Source organism: Bombina bombina, chromosome 11 (assembly GCF_027579735.1).
Source record: "Bombina bombina isolate aBomBom1 chromosome 11, aBomBom1.pri, whole genome shotgun sequence".
Taxonomy (NCBI): Eukaryota; Metazoa; Chordata; class Amphibia; order Anura; family Bombinatoridae; genus Bombina; species Bombina bombina.
This window is the reverse complement of record NC_069509.1, coordinates 164490325-164507553: the sequence shown is the minus strand read 5'-3', so window position 1 is coordinate 164507553 and position 17229 is coordinate 164490325. Positions and strand designations below refer to the sequence as shown.

Genomic DNA, 17229 nt, shown 5'->3' with positions numbered 1-17229 from the left:
TACATTTATGATTTTAAGTCTTTTGTCTGGTTACGTGCCCCTAATATTGCAGAATATGTCAATTGTTATATAAGAGACCCTCTCCCCAAAGAGGTCAGGGCTATCTTAAAGCTGAATGCCCAAGACCATCACTCGCCAATAATTGCCAAATCACTCCGGATATAGATCCTCATCTCATTAAATGTATTAATTCTCCTGGAACTAGTATTAAAAGAGGTACTGACAGATACCTTAAGGAAAGCCAGTAAAAATGACTTGATGCCACTGGCCCCAAGATCAAGCAGTCAGTGACCAATCCCCTTTAGACCCATCTGATATATGCAAATGGGTACAAAGAGCAATATGCTTTCTGGGAAATGCCTAGACTCTAAAGTTGCAGACTATGCATCTATAGAACTTGGTTCAGATGCACATGGCCTTCTTTTTAGTGAAAACTACATTAAAAATGAATTCCTACGTGAACACATTCACCGCTCTATCTAAAGCCAAATCTTCAATTAAAAAAAAATCTCTCTATTAAGATTAACGTCTTTTCCAAAGGGCCGGAAAAGACAGGGGACACCCTTACGGACGTCATCCCTCCACAAGTCGTTCCCATTTCCAAAACATACAACCTCAGACGAACAACCAAAATGTTTCCCCTCACGAGGGAGATATAGAAACACCAGAATCTCCAGAACAAGATTTCTCAGAAGATCCTATGCAAGTAAGCAACATTTTTTCTCCCCTTCACTATTCCCCCCAAAAAGTGGGTGGCAGACTACAGTTATTTTATCACAAGTGAACACTTAGAACATCAGGTGTCTTAATAGATTTTATAACCAACCAAATTCAATACTCTCTTCCTCACCCTATCCCTTTCAGTGCTCAAGATCAGGCTACAATAAACTCTGAAATGATTTCCAAACAAGCAGTAGAGAAAGTTCAAAACTCAAATTCCATCTTTATCAGCAAAGTTATTTCTAGTAAACAAAGAAAAATGGTTCATTCTGCCCTGTAATAAACTTAAGAACACTAAACGCCTTGTGACTTAAAAATAGAAGGGATTCTGCTCTTCAGTGATGTCTCCAAGACAAAGACTTTTTAGTTTGTTTAGACCATGGGATGTATCACTGAGCGCCTACAATATAAAAGACCCTTAGCTCTAATATATTGACCTCTAGCGGTCAGAAGTGTATGGAGAATCAGAAGAAATAATATCAAAGCGCCAAACAGCACTGGCAGGGTCTGGGTGGTATACTTTGAGTGTTAATCAAGTAAAGGTTTTAGAACAATGTGACGTTTAAGACACTTTATTGCAATAAACAATTTAAAACAGTATAAAAATATAAAACAATGTTGGTTTAAAACAATGTTACATTAAAAACAAATAATCAAGGATCCAAGATTTTACAAGGGATGACAAAATTACAATACAAAAATTATATAGAAAGAAAAGTCGATTGTGTCAGCCTATGGGCGTGATACAGCAGTGTAATATATAACTGATGTCTGTGGATGAAAGGTGTTTACCTAGTATTAAAAAGGTGTTTTCCTAGTATTAAGAAGCATATACAATAGATAAGCAGGTTGGTAGAAAATATGTGTCAAACTCAAATTCGTGATTTACAAAAGACAAAATATATAAACTTTAACAAATAAAACAATATTTGAAAATGTGAAAAAACTGCTCAAAAAAAAAAAAAAAAAAAAAAAAAAAGGATAAGCAGAGAACAGTGTAAACAAAAATTATATTCAAAATGTTTCCCAAAAGGAAGTCCAAACTGTGTTCGTGAAAATGTCAATAAAAAGTGGATCAACAGTTTCCACAAATGGTGAAAATATATCCGGTGGGGTGCAAAAAAATGATAAAAAATGATAAAACATGTATCCGGTGAAAAACGATTATAAAACCAAAAAGCAAGTGGTAAAAAAGAAGGAAGTCTGTTCAAATTGGTGTTGGTTAGTCACACAATCCAAACGAATGTTAAATGTGGGTGTGGGAGTTTTCCTCCAAAGTTGAGGGAACTAGTGTGTCTTCAAAAATAGATACAACTTGTTGCAGATGAAAGTCCTTCTGCCAAAAAGAAAAATAACAATAGTGTAGATGGTTTTTTTAAAATTAATAATATCAGAATGTCACTCACCAGTCGACGCGTTTCGGTCATCCACTGACCTTTATCAAGACCTTAAGGACACTTACTTTAGAGTTCCAATTCACCCAGACCACGACTTTCCTCAACTTTGGCAATTTACAGGCCTTCCTTTCAGCCTTTTCCCAGCCCCATGGATTTTTACCAAACAATACTGAAACCAGTTGTAGCCTGGTTACGTTTAAGAAGAATTTGTTGAATGATTTATCTAGACAATATTCTCTTAATATATGATAAGATTCAACTGTTCTTTTCCTTCGTCTATCTACAACCATTTCTCTCCTCCAGTGTTCACTTCTACCCATTCTCTTACCTTCCTAGGATTTTAACCCGCACAAATGGGTTAATAGATACCATGATATCTACACTCAGTCTTCCTTCAGACAAAATAAAAAAACATCAAGAAAGAGATTTCATATGTCTTAAAGAAAACTTCTAATCCCCTTCGCTCTCCAGCCCAGATTGTAGGGTTATTTTCATCCTCAATCCAAGCTATTTTTCCAGCCCCCCTCCATTATCGCGCCCTTCAATGCTACAAAATTTATTTTTGTTGTGTTTTTTCATATGCTCACAATATTACGCTGTCGAAAAAAGTTCAAAAACAACTCTCCTGGTGGCTTTGTCATATGGAAGCCTGGAAAGGGAGAGCTATTTTTGGGAAATCACCAGATATAATTTTCGAATCCGACGCTAGCAATTCAGGCAAGTAGTTGGATAAATATACTTATGTGATGTCCCAGAAGTGACAATGATGCAAGTAATCCTTTTACAATTGATATCTCAAAAATAAAAATAGGGATAAAGAAAAAATATAAAAATAATAGTGAATCCAAAGTTTAAATCCGATGGTATACCTAAAAGGAAAGAAGAAAAAAATAGTGCAATACAGTTGGTTATAGTGACCAATGCCATGTGCTCAGTGAATAAGGTTTACCAGACCCCCTGGAAGTGGACATCATAGGAAACCTAAGCCGCAAATAAAGTTTCAAACGCGTTTCAGCCTTAAACAAGGCCTTTATCAAGAACCATCACAAAACCATTTTACACATATTATTTCTGAATTTGGAATACAAACTCTTTATCATGCCAAAAACTGAATCTGAATTGATGAGTTGATGCGTTTGCTAAGATAAGCGAGCAGAACAGTACAATATCTCACGTGTATTGTGCAATAGCAGCCAGGTTTATCTTGGATTCAGGATAGACTAACACTAGGACCAGGAACAAAATATTGAAATGAATACTTCAGTGCTCAGATGCAGTGCCTAAAATTTTCATTGCCACAGCGTTGCAGAGGGTAAAATATTGTGACCTCCACAATCAGTACCATGGATGAAGGTCTTTTAGCCTCAGATAATTATATTAACCCCTGTGATGCCTGAAACAGCTGTAACCCACTGGATTGGCATCCAATTGATTAACTGTATAGTTTTTATATAAATAAATAGCACAGCCAATGTCCACCGTAGACCCAAACTTTTTCATATGGTAGATGATAAGCAGTGGGATTAGGCAGACAAAATAACAATGTTTTACAGCTATGGGCTCAAGCTAAGTGCTCCATCTCATTTGTTTTATATTTTATAGGGGTCGACAAATCTGTTTAAAATTTAGGAGCCAGACAGTGATATTTGTATAAAGATATATGGAGAATAACCCAAAAAGTTACAAGGGGTAAAATTCTAGGAGTCAGTGGCTCCCTGGCTCCTGGGTTTCTCAAGCCCTGTTTTATAAGTATTTGAAACTATCCTTTTGTTAGCAAAAATTGCTTTGCTGTATCAGACAAGTCCAAGGCAGGACACTCCCCTTGTTAAATTTATCTAATCCCATTTGCTGTGGGCATTTAGGGACAGATCAAGCAATCACTGAGTAGATTGTTGCAGGGTCAGTATTCTCAAGTATGCAGGGTACACATCAGCTACTTTAGAGGGAGTAAAAAATTTAAAAAAATACAATTTTTAATTTGTTAGAGCATGTGATTTTATCACTTGTGACATTGCAAAGCTATATGGGTTAAACACAAAGTTAAAGTACTGATGATCCAATCAGTAGGCTGGTGCAACTAGCACTGTTGGCAGTTTCCACTTTGGAGCAGCAGTGTTCAGCGGGTCCTGAGTGGTACTTTAAGTATGAATTTAACCCTTTTTATGGGGGTTAAACACATAGTTTTGCAGTGTCACTAGTGATAAAATTACATGCTCTAACGAATTAGAGAACTTCATTTTATCGCTATAACAGCCCTTTAATAAACCTTTTAAGATCATGTACAACTTTTATAACCTTCCTTTTGGCCTGTTTTTAGTCTACTAAAGTCCTCCCCAGACCTTTATACAAGAGCCTAGCAAGGTTACTGACCTTACCCAGAACACAGAGAAGTCATCTTTATCTCTGTGGCATCTAACAAAGTGTATTGCATCTCTCTTCACCAATATTACTGTTTTGCCTACCAGTCAATTATCATATATACTGCAGTATTCCTGATGTACAAGCATGTACTGTATGCTGCAGTATCCCTGATGTACAAGCATGTACTGTATGCTGCAGTATCCCTGATGTACAAGCATGTACTGTATGCTGCAGTATCCCTGATGTACAAGCATGTACTGTATACTGCAGTATTCCTGATGTACAAGCATGTACTGTATACTGCAGTATCCCTGATGTACAAGCATGTACTGTATGCTGCAGTATCCCTGATGTACAAGCATGTACTGTATACTGCAGTATTCCTGATGTACAAGCATGTACTGTATACTGCAGTATCCCTGATGTACAAGCATGTACTGTATACTGCAGTATCCCTGATGTACAAGCATGTACTGTATGCTGAAGTATCCCTGATGTGCAAGCATGTACTGTATACTGTAGTATCCCTGATGTGCAAGCATGTACTGTATACTGCAGTCTCCCTGATGTACAAGCATGTACTGTATACTGCAGTCTCCCTGATGTACAAGCATGTACTGTATGCTGCAGTCTCCCTGATGTACAAGCATGTACTGTATACTGCAGTATCCCTGATGTACAAGCGTGTACTGTATATTGTAGTATCCCTGATGTACAAGCGTGTACTGTATATTGTAGTATCCCTGATGTACAAGCGTGTACTGTATACTGTAGTATCCCTGATTTACAAGCGTGTACTGTATACTGCAGTATCCCTGATGTACAAGCATGTACTACTGTATGCTGAAGTATCCCTGATGTACAAGCATGTACTGTATACTGCAGTATCCCTGATGTACAAGCGTGTACTGTATACTGCAGTATCCCTGATGTACAAGCGTGTACTGTATACTGTAGTATCCCTGATGTACAAGCGTGTACTGTATACTGCAGTATCCCTGATGTACAAGCGTGTACTGTATACTGTAGTATCCCTGATGTACAAGCGTGTACTGTATACTGCAGTATCCCTGATGTACAAGCGTGTACTGTATACTGCAGTATCCCTGATGTACAAGCGTGTACTGTATACTGTAGTATCCCTGATGTACAAGCGTGTACTGTATACTGCAGTATCCCTGATGTACAAGCGTGTACTGTATACTGTAGTATCCCTGATGTACAAGCGTGTACTGTATATTGTAGTATCCCTGATGTACAAGCGTGTACTGTATATTGTAGTATCCCTGATGTACAAGCGTGTACTGTATACTGTAGTATCCCTGATGTACAAGCGTGTACTGTATACTGTAGTATCCCTGATATACAAGCGTGTACTGTATACTGTAGTATCCCTGATGTACAAGCGTGCACTGTATACTGTAGTATCCCTGATGTACAAGCATATACTGTAGTATCCCTGATGTACAAGCATATACTGTAGTATCCCTGATGTACAAGCATGTATACTGCAGTATCACAGGTACAAACATGATTTTAATTTTCGCTAGATATACACCAGGATGTTGAACCCTCAGTCTATATTATATATAATACAATAGCTATATCATCCCACGAGCACACAATCAGTCTATAAATCGTACAACCATTGTATTGTATTAAACCAAGTTATAAGACTGTGACATTAAATTGTATTAATAACAGTAGTCCCGATGTCTCACTGCACATTATTTAATATTATTATTATACCACACACCGTGTATAACTCTCTCTCCATCAGCGGCCATAGCAGCAGCTCTGAACTTCATTTGAAGCTCCTGTGGTTGCTATGACAACGTGTACACAGTGGCCGCTTACCCAGAGTTCAGTGTGGCCGACACGCGGAAGTTGACTTCCGGGCCAGGAGTAGGAAGCAGCACGTGAGAAATAGGTAGGCTTGCAAGATGGGCTAATGGCCCTAATACTGTGTCACTTAGGTTACTTGTCACACACTAGGCTCGTGCAAAGTCTAAAAGAGCTTGTCCTAAAGCCAGGTACTAGAGAGAGTGCTGTGTGTGTCGTAAAATAGGGGGAACTGCACACAGCTGCTGTGTAAATATAGCTAGATGTTGCTGTAAAGAGGGTGAAAGCAAGTTATAGGGCTGTTATGGAAGCGGCAGATCACTCTTCTACTCCCTGCACCAATTATGTTTAAAATGAATATCAAATAAAAGACCTATTTTATTTTTACTGATAAAATCCTGCTGCCTTTATCACACACACACATATATATATATAGATAGATAGATAGAGAGAGCGAGAGCTATATATGTGTGTGTGATTCTATATATATATATACACACATACAGTACACACATACACATACAGTACACACATACAGTACACACACACACACTGGATATAAAAAGTCTACACACCCCTGTTAAAAAGTCAGGTTTCTGTGATGTAAAAAAATGAGACAAAGAAATCATTTCAGAACTTTTTCCACCTTTAATGTGACCTATAAACTGTACAATTCAATTGAAAAACAAACTGAAATCTTTTAGGTAAAGGGAAATAAATAAAAAATAAGATATGGTTGCATAAGTGTGAACACCCTTAAACTAATACTTTATTGAAGCAACTTTTGATTTTATTACAGCACTCAGTCTTTTTGGGTATGAGTTTTTCAGCATGGCACATCTTCACTTGGCAAGATTTGCCCACTCTTCTTTGCAAAAACACTCCAAATCTGTCAGATTACGAGGGCATCTCCTGTGCACAGCCCTCTTCAGATCACCCCACAGATTTTGAATTGGATTCAGGTCTGGGCCATCCCAAAACTTTAATCTTCTTCTGGTGAAGCCATTCCTTTGTTGATTTGGATGTATGCTTTGGGTCGTTGTCATGCTGAAAGATGAAGTTCCTCTTCATGTTCAGCTTTCTAGCAGAAGCCTGAAGGTTTTGTGCCAATATTATCTGGTATTTGGAACTGTTCATAATTCCCTCTACCTTGACTAAGGCCCCAGTTCCAGCTGAAGAAAAACAGCCCCAAAGCATGATGCTGACACCACCATGCTTCACTGTGGGTATGGTGTTCTTTTTGGTGATGTGCAGTGTTGTTTTTGCGCCAAACATATCTTTTGGAATTATGGCCAAAAAGTTCAACTTGGGTTTCATCAGACCAGAACACCTTTTGCAACATGCTTTTAGGAAACTTCAGATGTGTTTTTGCAAAATTTAGCCGGGCTTGGATGTTTTTTTTTTTTGTGTAAGAAAAGGCTTCCGTCTTGCCACTCTACCCCATAGCCCAGACGAATACGGGTGATTGTTGTCACATGTACCACACAGCCAGTACTTGCCAGATATTCCTGCAGCTCCTTTAATAGTGCTGTAGGCCTCTTGGCAGCCTCCCAGACCAGTTTTCTTTCTTTTCATCAATTTTGGAGGGACATCCAGTTCTTGGTAATGTCACTGTTGCACCATATTTTCTTCACTGTGTTCCATGGTATATCTAATGCCTTGGAAATTCTTTTGTACCCTTCTCCTGACTGATACCTTTTAACAATGAGATCCCTCTGATGCTTTAGAAGCTCTCTGCGGACCATGGGTTTTGCTGTAGGATGCGACTAACAAAATGTCAGGAAAGACCTACTAGAACAGCTGAACTTTATTTGGGGTTAATCAGAGGCCCTTTAAATGATGACAGGTGTGTACTTACTCCTATTTAACAAGATTTTGAATGTGATTGCTTAATTCTGAACACAACTACATCCCCAGTTATAAAATGGTGTTCACACTTATGCAACCATATTATTTTAGTTGTATTTTTCAGTTTGTTTTTCAATTGAGTTGTACGGTTTATAGGTCACATTAAAGGTGGAAAAAGTTCTGAAATGATTTATCTTTGTCTCATTTTTTTACATCACAGAAATCTGACATTTTAACAGGGGGTGTGTAGACTTTTTATATCCACTGTATGTGTGTGTAAAGCTTTATTAAAAAAAAAAAAAAAAAAATATATATATATATATATATATATATATATATATATATATATATATATATATATATAACTAAATATATATGCAGGGGCTTGTGGTTAAACAGTCAGTGACAGACTGCATCTCCCAAACCACTCTGTCTGCACACTTCTTTTGGTTTTGTTACCTACTTGTTAATAGTGTTGCCCAGCTGCTTGCTAGCAAATTGCTTTTCATTCTTACCTTATATCTCCCATATATATCTCAAATAATCTTGTAAACATATTAGATAGCAATTTATGACCAAACCATTCCCATACTGCATTGGATTACCCTGCAACTATACCCTTATGCTTAGTCTTAGTGTACAATATGCCAATACTGTGACATATTCTATAGTAATCTCTATTGGAATGTAACTATATATGTGCAGTAGAGTTTTAGTAATAATGAAGTTCTGACACACAATGGATGTTCTATAGAATTAATAAAATCGTGACAGACATCTGATATATTACTTCTTTTACTTACCTTGGTAAAGAACATAGTTGTAATAACACAGAATCATGCAAAGTAAGAGGTTTTTACTTTAAAAAATGTTCAGAACTACATTTCACATGATGCTTAGAACTCTGAAGTCTTGAGGAGCATCATTGGAAATGTAGTTCTGAACATCTGGAATGCCAAAGTTTGCCATTACTGCTCTAGTCTAGGGGTCTGCAACCGTGGCTCTCCAGTTGTGTTAGCACTACATTTTCCATGATGCTTAAAGGGCCACTGTAAGTAAATATTTTCTATGCCTGTTACTAACTACCCCAAATACACTTTTTATCAATAGCATTTCATTAACATATCTCTACCGTATGTCAGAAATCTTGTCTGCAAATTGAATTGTTTTCCAAACCCACCCCGTGGGTATCCTTTGCTCTGTACCAATCCGTTTACAATAACTAGGTTTCAAAATGGCGCTTTAAACACAAAGTTATTGGTTTAAGTATTTTGAACATGCAGTGCTGAAAATAGTGGGCAGGATAACGTGACATCATCGGCGAATAAAAGATATAACTTTTAGAACGTTATGAAACTTCGTTTTGGAGAAAATATAGGTCAGTAGGTTTTAATTAATGTTTATTAACTTTAATATGTTAGTTGTTTAGCTTAAAAATTATAACAGAAAGTAATCCTTTAAGTGTCTTTAAGCTGCCTAAGCATCATGGGAAATTCTCTCCATGATGCTTAAAGGGCCATTATACACCAAATTTTTCTTTGCATAAATGTTTTGTAGATGATCCATTTATATAGCCCAACTGGAAGTGTTTTTGTAACAATGTATAGTTTTGATATTTTTTAATAGTATTGTGCAGATTGTCAGACTCCTAACCAAGCTGGCTTCTGTTTGTATAATCTGTCTTTTCATATGCAGGGGGTGGGGGGTCTGCAATTTAGCCACTTTCCCTGGGTGTTCCTGCTTATCTAATCAACAGTGCTAAACTTGGAGCTTCTAAGTAAGTTTTTAAAATTTTAGATCAGTATCTGTGCATATTATTCTTTAAAGTAGTGTCTATTACATGCAGTTAAATGAAAATTGGTGGATACTGTCCCTTTAAGTGGTTTTAAGCTGCCTAAGCATTATGGGAACTGTAGTTCTAAAACATTTGGAGAGCCAAGGTTGCTGACCCCTGCTCTAGACTATCTCTAAAATGATTAAATTGAATATCAAAAAGGCCATATGTGCTAATTTTTAACATTTCATGATTTGTTACTCAGTCTGTATCAGAGCCTGTCTATAATACTACGAAAATCCAGTGTTCTATTATAAACACATGGAATAGATGATTGTGACTTCCAAAATCATTATAAAACTTAGATTTACTTCCTTAGTTCACTCTCACAGAAGCATTGAAGTTGCTTTGCTAGATTGCTGTAACTTCAGTTTCCTAAATTATTTTAAAAGATAAACAGAATTCGTTTTCTCAATCAATGTTAATTCCATATTGCCATAGGATTTATTTTAACGGGGCATAAAAGTAAAAAAAAAAAAAACTTTTTATGATTCAGATTCTTGTTTAGTTGACTTTAATTATCAAATTTACTTTGTTCTCTTGGCATTTTAAACAACTTTCCAATTTACTTCTATGATCAAAAGTTTATAGCAGTGTTATACATAGTTGCAAACATTGCTCCAGTAAAATGCTAAAGATACATGCACACTCCTGAGCTCCTATCAGCCTACCTAGGTTTACTCTTTAACAAAGGATACCAAGAGAACAAAGCACATTTTATAATAATAGTAAATTGGAAAGTTGTTTAAAATTGCACGCTCTATCTGAATCATGAAAGAAACAAAATTGAGTTTAATGTCCCTTTATCCCCTTAAGGACCACAGCACTTTTCCATTTTCTGTCCGTTTGGGACCAGGGCTATTTTTACATTTCTGCGGTGTTTGTGTTTAGCTGTAATTTTCCTCTTACTCATTTACTGTACCCACACATATTATATACCGTTTTTCTTGCCACTAAATGCACTTTCAAAAGATACCATTATTTTCATCATGTCTTATAATTTTTTATAAAAAATGTTTTATAAAATATGAGGAAAAATTGGAAAAAAACACACTTTTTCTAACTTTGACCCCCAAAATCTGTTACACATCTAATACCACCAAAAAACACCCATTCTGAATAGTTTCTTAATTTTGTCCTGAGTTTAGAAATACCCAATGTTTACATGTTCTTTGCTTTTTTGCAAGTTATAGGGCAATAAGTGCAAGTAGCACTTTGCTATTTCCAAACCACTTTTTTTCAAAATTAGCGCTAGTTACATTGGAACACTGATATCTCTCAGGATACCTGAATATCCCTTGACATGTATATATATTTTTTTTTTAGAAGACAACCCAAAGTATTGATCTAGGCCCATTTTGGTATATTTCATGCCACCATTTCACCGCCAAATGCGATCAAATTAAAAAAAACGTTACATTTTTCACAATTTTAGGTTTCTCACTGAAATTATTTACAAACAGCTTGTGCAATTATTGTACAAATGGTTGTAAATGCTTCTCTGGGATACCCTTTGTTCAGAAATAGCAGACATATATGACTTTGGCGTTGCTTTTTGGTAATTAGAAGGCCGCTAAATGCTGCTGCGCACCACACGTGTATTATGGCTAGCAGTGAAGGGGTTAATTAGGTAGTTTGTAGGGAGCTTGCAGGGTTAATTTTAGCTTTAGTGTAGAGATCAGCCTCCCACCTGACACATCCCACCCCCTGATCCCTCCCAAACAGCTCTCTTCCCTCCCCCACCCCACAATTGTCCCCGCCATCTTAAGTACTGGCAGAAAGTCTGCCAGTACTAAAATAAAAGGGTATCTTTGAATTATTATTTTTTTTTTAGCATATTTACATATGCTGCTGTGTAAGATCCCCCTTTAGCCCCCAACCTCCCTGATCCCCCCAAAACAGCTCTCTAACCCTCCCCCTCTGCCTTATTGGGGGCCATCTTGGGTACTGGCAGCTGTCTGCCAGTACCCAAGATGCTTCCCACAGAGTGGCTCTCTCTGCACCGGATGGCTAAAAAAGGTTATTGCAGGATGCCTCGATATCGAGGCATCACTGCAATAACCGGAAAGCAGCTGGAAGCGAGCAGGATCGCTTCCAGCTGCTTTCCACACCGAGGACGTGCAGGGTACGTCCTTGGACGTTAACTGACTTTTTTTAGAGGACGTACCCTGCACGTCCTTGGTTGTTAAGGGGTTAAATTAAAATTCAACTTAAATAGATTGGATAGAACATAATATTTTAAACCATTTTCAAATTACTTTTAATATCAATTGTGCTTATTTCTCTTGGTATCCTTTGTTAAAGAATATTTAAACTGAGGTTAATGTCTGCAAATGGGTTAAACACATAGTTAAAAGTTAGCTCTAGATAAGCAATGCACTACTGGGAGCAAGTGGAAACTATAGCTACATTATTAACTTACAATTTGTATTTTTTAATTACAACACGTTTACAAAACTTAAGTGTTTTTTATTTCACGTCTTATTTAATGTTTTGCAGAATTAAAATGACTAAAGCTGATAAAAAGGTACTTGGCAAGAATTTGAAAGAGAAAAATAAAAAAAAGCAACTCTGCGTTGTAGATGGAGAATCTCAAGAAAAAACAAAAAGTAAAAGTAAAAAACATAATATTGCACTGGAAGAAAATGTAATTTTACAACCTGAGTCAGGAGATGATCATATTGTTTTCAAGAAAAAGGAAAAAAGGAAAGGAAAGATCCAAGCTGAGACGGAACTGACCATCCCGAACAGTGACAATGTCATAAATCCAGGTGGCGTCAACGTCAAGAAGAAAAAGAAAAAAGTTTCTTTGCCTGATGAAGAAAATGCTCATCAGTTAACCCTGGAGACTTCCAGACTAAACACTATTGATGATACGGTTGTTCCTGATAAACAAGAGAAAAAGAAGCATAGAAAGAAAGACATTGAAGACCCTACTTCTACCGACGAGTCTCTGTCAACCAAAGACATGAAGAAAAGAAAGAAAAAAGATGTCCCTGTGCCTATAAAGGAAGATGACCCTACACCAGCCAGTACAGTTTGTATTGATGATACGTTGGGAAAGAAAAAGAGGCGAAAGGAAGAGATTTCCACTAATGGAAAAAGCGTTTGTCAAACTGAAGATACTAGGACGGATGCTTCGGACAATGTTTGTATTAGTTCTGGTTCCGATAAAGTAAAGAAAAAGAAAAAAAAGGTAAAGTTTCTCAACAATGATGAAGATGAACCTTGTGGTGTCTCAGAGAATAATGTAAACTTTCAAGAAACAGAATCTGTCTGTGATCCAAATAAAACCGACTTTGAACAGGTACAGCAAGATCATCTAGATACAAAGTCCAAGGAGGTTTCGAAAAAAAAGAAAAAGCGACATATGACAAAAGAAGAATCCGATTTACCGATAGCTTATGAGTCTGTACAAGATGACAGCGGCAACAAGGAGAGGAAAGAAAAAACGAAGAAGAAAAAAAAGAACAGAGAATTAGTGGAAGATCTTCAGAATGCAGAAAAGGATCATGCAGATGAGGCCGACGTTCCTAAAAAGAAGAAAAAAAGAAAAAACGAAATAGAAAGTGCAGAAAAAATAAAACCACCCAAAAAGAAAAAAAGAAATGTTTTGGAAAACAACGAAGTTACTGTAAGTATGAAGAATCTTCAATTGGAGTTACTAAAATATAAACGTGACACAAATTATTGTTATACTATGTATTTTGTTAAAGGATACTAGATTGATTCATGGAGTTTACTTTGTAATTGTGTTCTCTTTTATGCATATTCCATGCATTGGCATATTCCTGTAGCTTTCTACTGACCCTCTATTTACACCTGTGTAACTAGAACGGCTGCAATGTATATGTTTCACAATGTTTATTGTGTGAATTGTGTGGAGGGTGCTCAGTGCCAATATAATATTATAAATAAAGAGAGACAAAAGCACTCACTTCAAAAGGGTATATAGGTAGAAAAAGTCACAACTTAGAACTCCATAAAATGTAACTTTTATTAAAGGGACACTGAACCCAATTTTTTTCTTTTGTGATTCAGATAGAGCATGCAGTTTTAAGCAACTTTCTAATTTACTCCTATTATCATTTTTTTCTTTGTTTTCTTGCTATCTTTATTTGAAAAAGAAAGTCCAGAACCCTGGACAGCACTTGTTTATTGGTGGATGAATTTATCCACCGATCAGCCAGAACAACCCAGGTTGTTCATCAAAAATGGGCCGGCATCTAAACTTACATTCTTGCTTTTCAAATAAAAATACCAAGAGAATGAAGAACATTTGATAATAGGAGTAAATTAGAAAGTTGCTTAAAATTGCATGCTCTGTCTGAATCGCAAAAGAAAAAATTTGGGTTCAGTGTCCCTTTAACTAATCATATAAAATAGTCCGTAATACACGGACCTTATATACATGACAAACATATATATTTAAAAGAGAAAAAATGTATATGTTGTCTTGTTGATCACATTATTATCATATCCTGTTTTAAAGGGTTATGTTAGTGCAGTAACAAAATGTACTAATTCATTCTATTATTGAACAAATGCACAGTGCAAACTATGTAAAAAATGTCTAAAAACAAAGTTAAAAGTATACTAAACCCAGTTTTTTTCTTTAATGGTTCAGATACAGCAGCAATTTTAAGCAACTTTCTAATTTAGTCCTATTATCAATTTTTCTTCATTCTCTTGCTATCTTTATTTAAAAAGCAGCAATGTAAAGCAAAGCAGTCAGACAATTTTTGCTTCAGAACCTGGGTCATGCTTGCTTATTATTGGCTAAATGTAGCCCACCAATAAGCATGCGCTATCCATGGTGTTGAATCTAAAATGGTCCAGCTACTAAGCTTTAAATTCCTGCTTTTTTTTTGCTGCTCTATTTGAATCATGAAAGACAAAATTTGAGTTTCGTATCTCTTTAAAGTCCCACAGGAGCCTGTATGCATCTACCAATTGCCACGTGTCACGCTTAGGACCAGCATAGTCGCTTTCCTTCTGCGTGGTTCAGAATATACGGTATAAAATCAACTTTCCAGTTTACTTATCAAAATGTCTTTGTTCTCTTGATATCCTTTATTGAAGAGTAGGCTTAGTAGCAGTAATGCACTGCTGGGAGCTAGCTGGTGACTGGTGGTTACACACACATGCCTGTTGTCATTTGCTCACCAGATGTGTTCATCCTAGTTCCAATACTGCATTACTTCTCCTGACCCTTGGATTATTCTTCAACAAAGCATACCAAGAGAACAAGGCAAATTTGATAATAGAAGTACGCTAAAAAAAAATTAAAATCACATGCTCTATCTAAAGCATCAACAATTATTTTTTACTTTTATGGTCCTTAATAGATTGATAGGCACTTTCTGATGGTTTTATTTCTAATTTTAAAAAAAATCACTAGAAACAAGTTGCCAATTCATGACAAAAGATTTATATCCAGTTTCAGAGTTCGTCAGTTGTTAAGTGCATAGGTTGTTCACGTTTTGGAGAAGTCCAATAGATTCTAATTTTTTCTTTTTATCTCGTTATTGTGGTGTAGGAGGGAAAACAAGATGAAGAGTTTGTACCTGAGAAGAAAGCCGCTTCTGTCAAAATACCTATTGATACGGTAAATATTTTCTTAGGCTGATCTCAGGGACATTTCCCAATCGGTTTATTAATGTGACTAGGGGCCACTACACAAAGCTGCTGTAATGTGAGCTGAACGCGGTTAAAAAGAGAGAGAAACAAGCAAACAACAAGAGATCTGAACACTGAGAGCTGGTGTGTAAAGATTGCTTGTACTGATGGCTTGGTTACAGATTCCTTTATTGTTAAAGGGACAGTCTGCTTGAAAATGTTTATTCTTTAAAAACATAGATAATCCCTTTTTTACCCATTCCCCAGTTTTGCATAACCCACACTGTTATATTAACACTTTTTTTTACCTCTGTGATTGCCTTGTATCTAATCAGACTGCCCTCTTCTCTCAGTTCTTTTGATAGACTTGCATTTTAGCCAATGGGTGATGATTCATAAGTAACTCCACGGGAGTGAGCACAATGCTATCTATATGACACACATGAACTAGTACTGTCTAACTGTGAAAAACTGTCAAAATGCACTGAGAGAGGAGGCAGCCTTCGACGGATTAGAAATCAGTTTATGAGTCTACTTAGGTTTAGCAAAGCAAATTTGAAGATAAAAGTAAATTGGAAAGTTGTTTAATATTGCATGTCCTATCTGAATCAAGAACGTTTAATTTTGACTTGACTGTCCCATTAAGGGTAAAGGTTTTTCAGATTAAGTAGTTTATCTGTACCAGCTAAGGCATGTTATAAGGTATAAATGGTTACATTTTACAGGAATTCTGTATCTATTTTAGATTTTCTGCAAAACATCACAGAAATGGGTTTATACATAGTTCTCTAAAAGTACAGACTTTTTTAAAATGAATGTAAACTTTCATGAATGAGTGCCTGTTTTTTTTTAAAACACTATTAAAAACAGGGGCACATTAATTCATGAAACTTTACATTGCAGCGTTTTATTTTTAAACTAGTCCTAAAGCCCGTTCACACGGGCCATTTTTTGCAGTACAGCGGTCCCACCCCTTGCTCTCTCCCCCTCTCTTTTGCGCTCTCTCCCCCTCTCTTTTGCGCTCTCTCCCCCTCTCTTTTGCGCTCTCTTCCCCTCTCTTTTGCGCTCTCTCTCGCTCCTCCTCTCTTTTGCTCTCTCCCCCCTCTTCTGCACTTCCCCCTCTTTAGCTCTTTCCTATCTCTTTTTGTCTCTCCCCCTCTCTTTCTATTTCTCTCCCTCTCTATCATGCCGACCGCACCCGCCATGCCCAAACACGCCCCCCACCATGCCCGGTCACGCCCATGCTTCCGTATGGCCACGCTCCCGCTCGGCCACACCCACTTTTGCCGCAAACACCAGCATGGATTGTCAGGTAAGGGCAGGTGTGTTTGTCCTCGTGCTGTCTCTACTGTGCATGACAGCTTCGGACAAACACACTTGGCCTTTTATATAATAGGATACCTTTTTATTCAGCCAAGCCGGGCTGGCGATACTCCGACCGCAGATCCTCTGTACTTACGTCAGCAATGACGAAACCGGCTTCCTCTAAACATGGCGTGCACCCCAGAGCAACCATTTCTTGAGGCCACGCTGTGATTGGGAGAAGCCGGTTTCGTCATTGCTGTGTAAGTACAGCATCAGAAGCAGGCAGGGGTTGCTGGTTCGGCT

General features: G+C 37.1%; 2 protein-coding genes across 2 annotated transcripts in view; one reads left to right on the top strand and one right to left on the bottom strand.

The window, feature by feature from the left end:
* Positions 1-6286, bottom strand: part of IQCK (IQ motif containing K) — a 113829-nt gene extending 107543 nt beyond the window's left edge. Inside the window, exon 1 of the mRNA XM_053695214.1 lies at positions 6235-6286. Within this exon, the coding sequence (XP_053551189.1) occupies positions 6235-6286 (52 nt within the window). The remainder of the gene's footprint in view (positions 1-6234) is intronic.
* Positions 6287-6340: 54 nt separating this feature from the next.
* KNOP1 (lysine rich nucleolar protein 1) overlaps positions 6341-17229 on the top strand; it is a 32522-nt gene continuing 21633 nt past the window's right edge. Inside the window, exons 1-3 of the mRNA XM_053695210.1 lie at positions 6341-6408; positions 12502-13636; positions 15542-15610. Coding sequence (XP_053551185.1) covers positions 12509-13636; positions 15542-15610 — 1197 coding nt within the window. The 5' untranslated portion in view covers positions 6341-6408; positions 12502-12508. The remainder of the gene's footprint in view (positions 6409-12501; positions 13637-15541; positions 15611-17229) is intronic.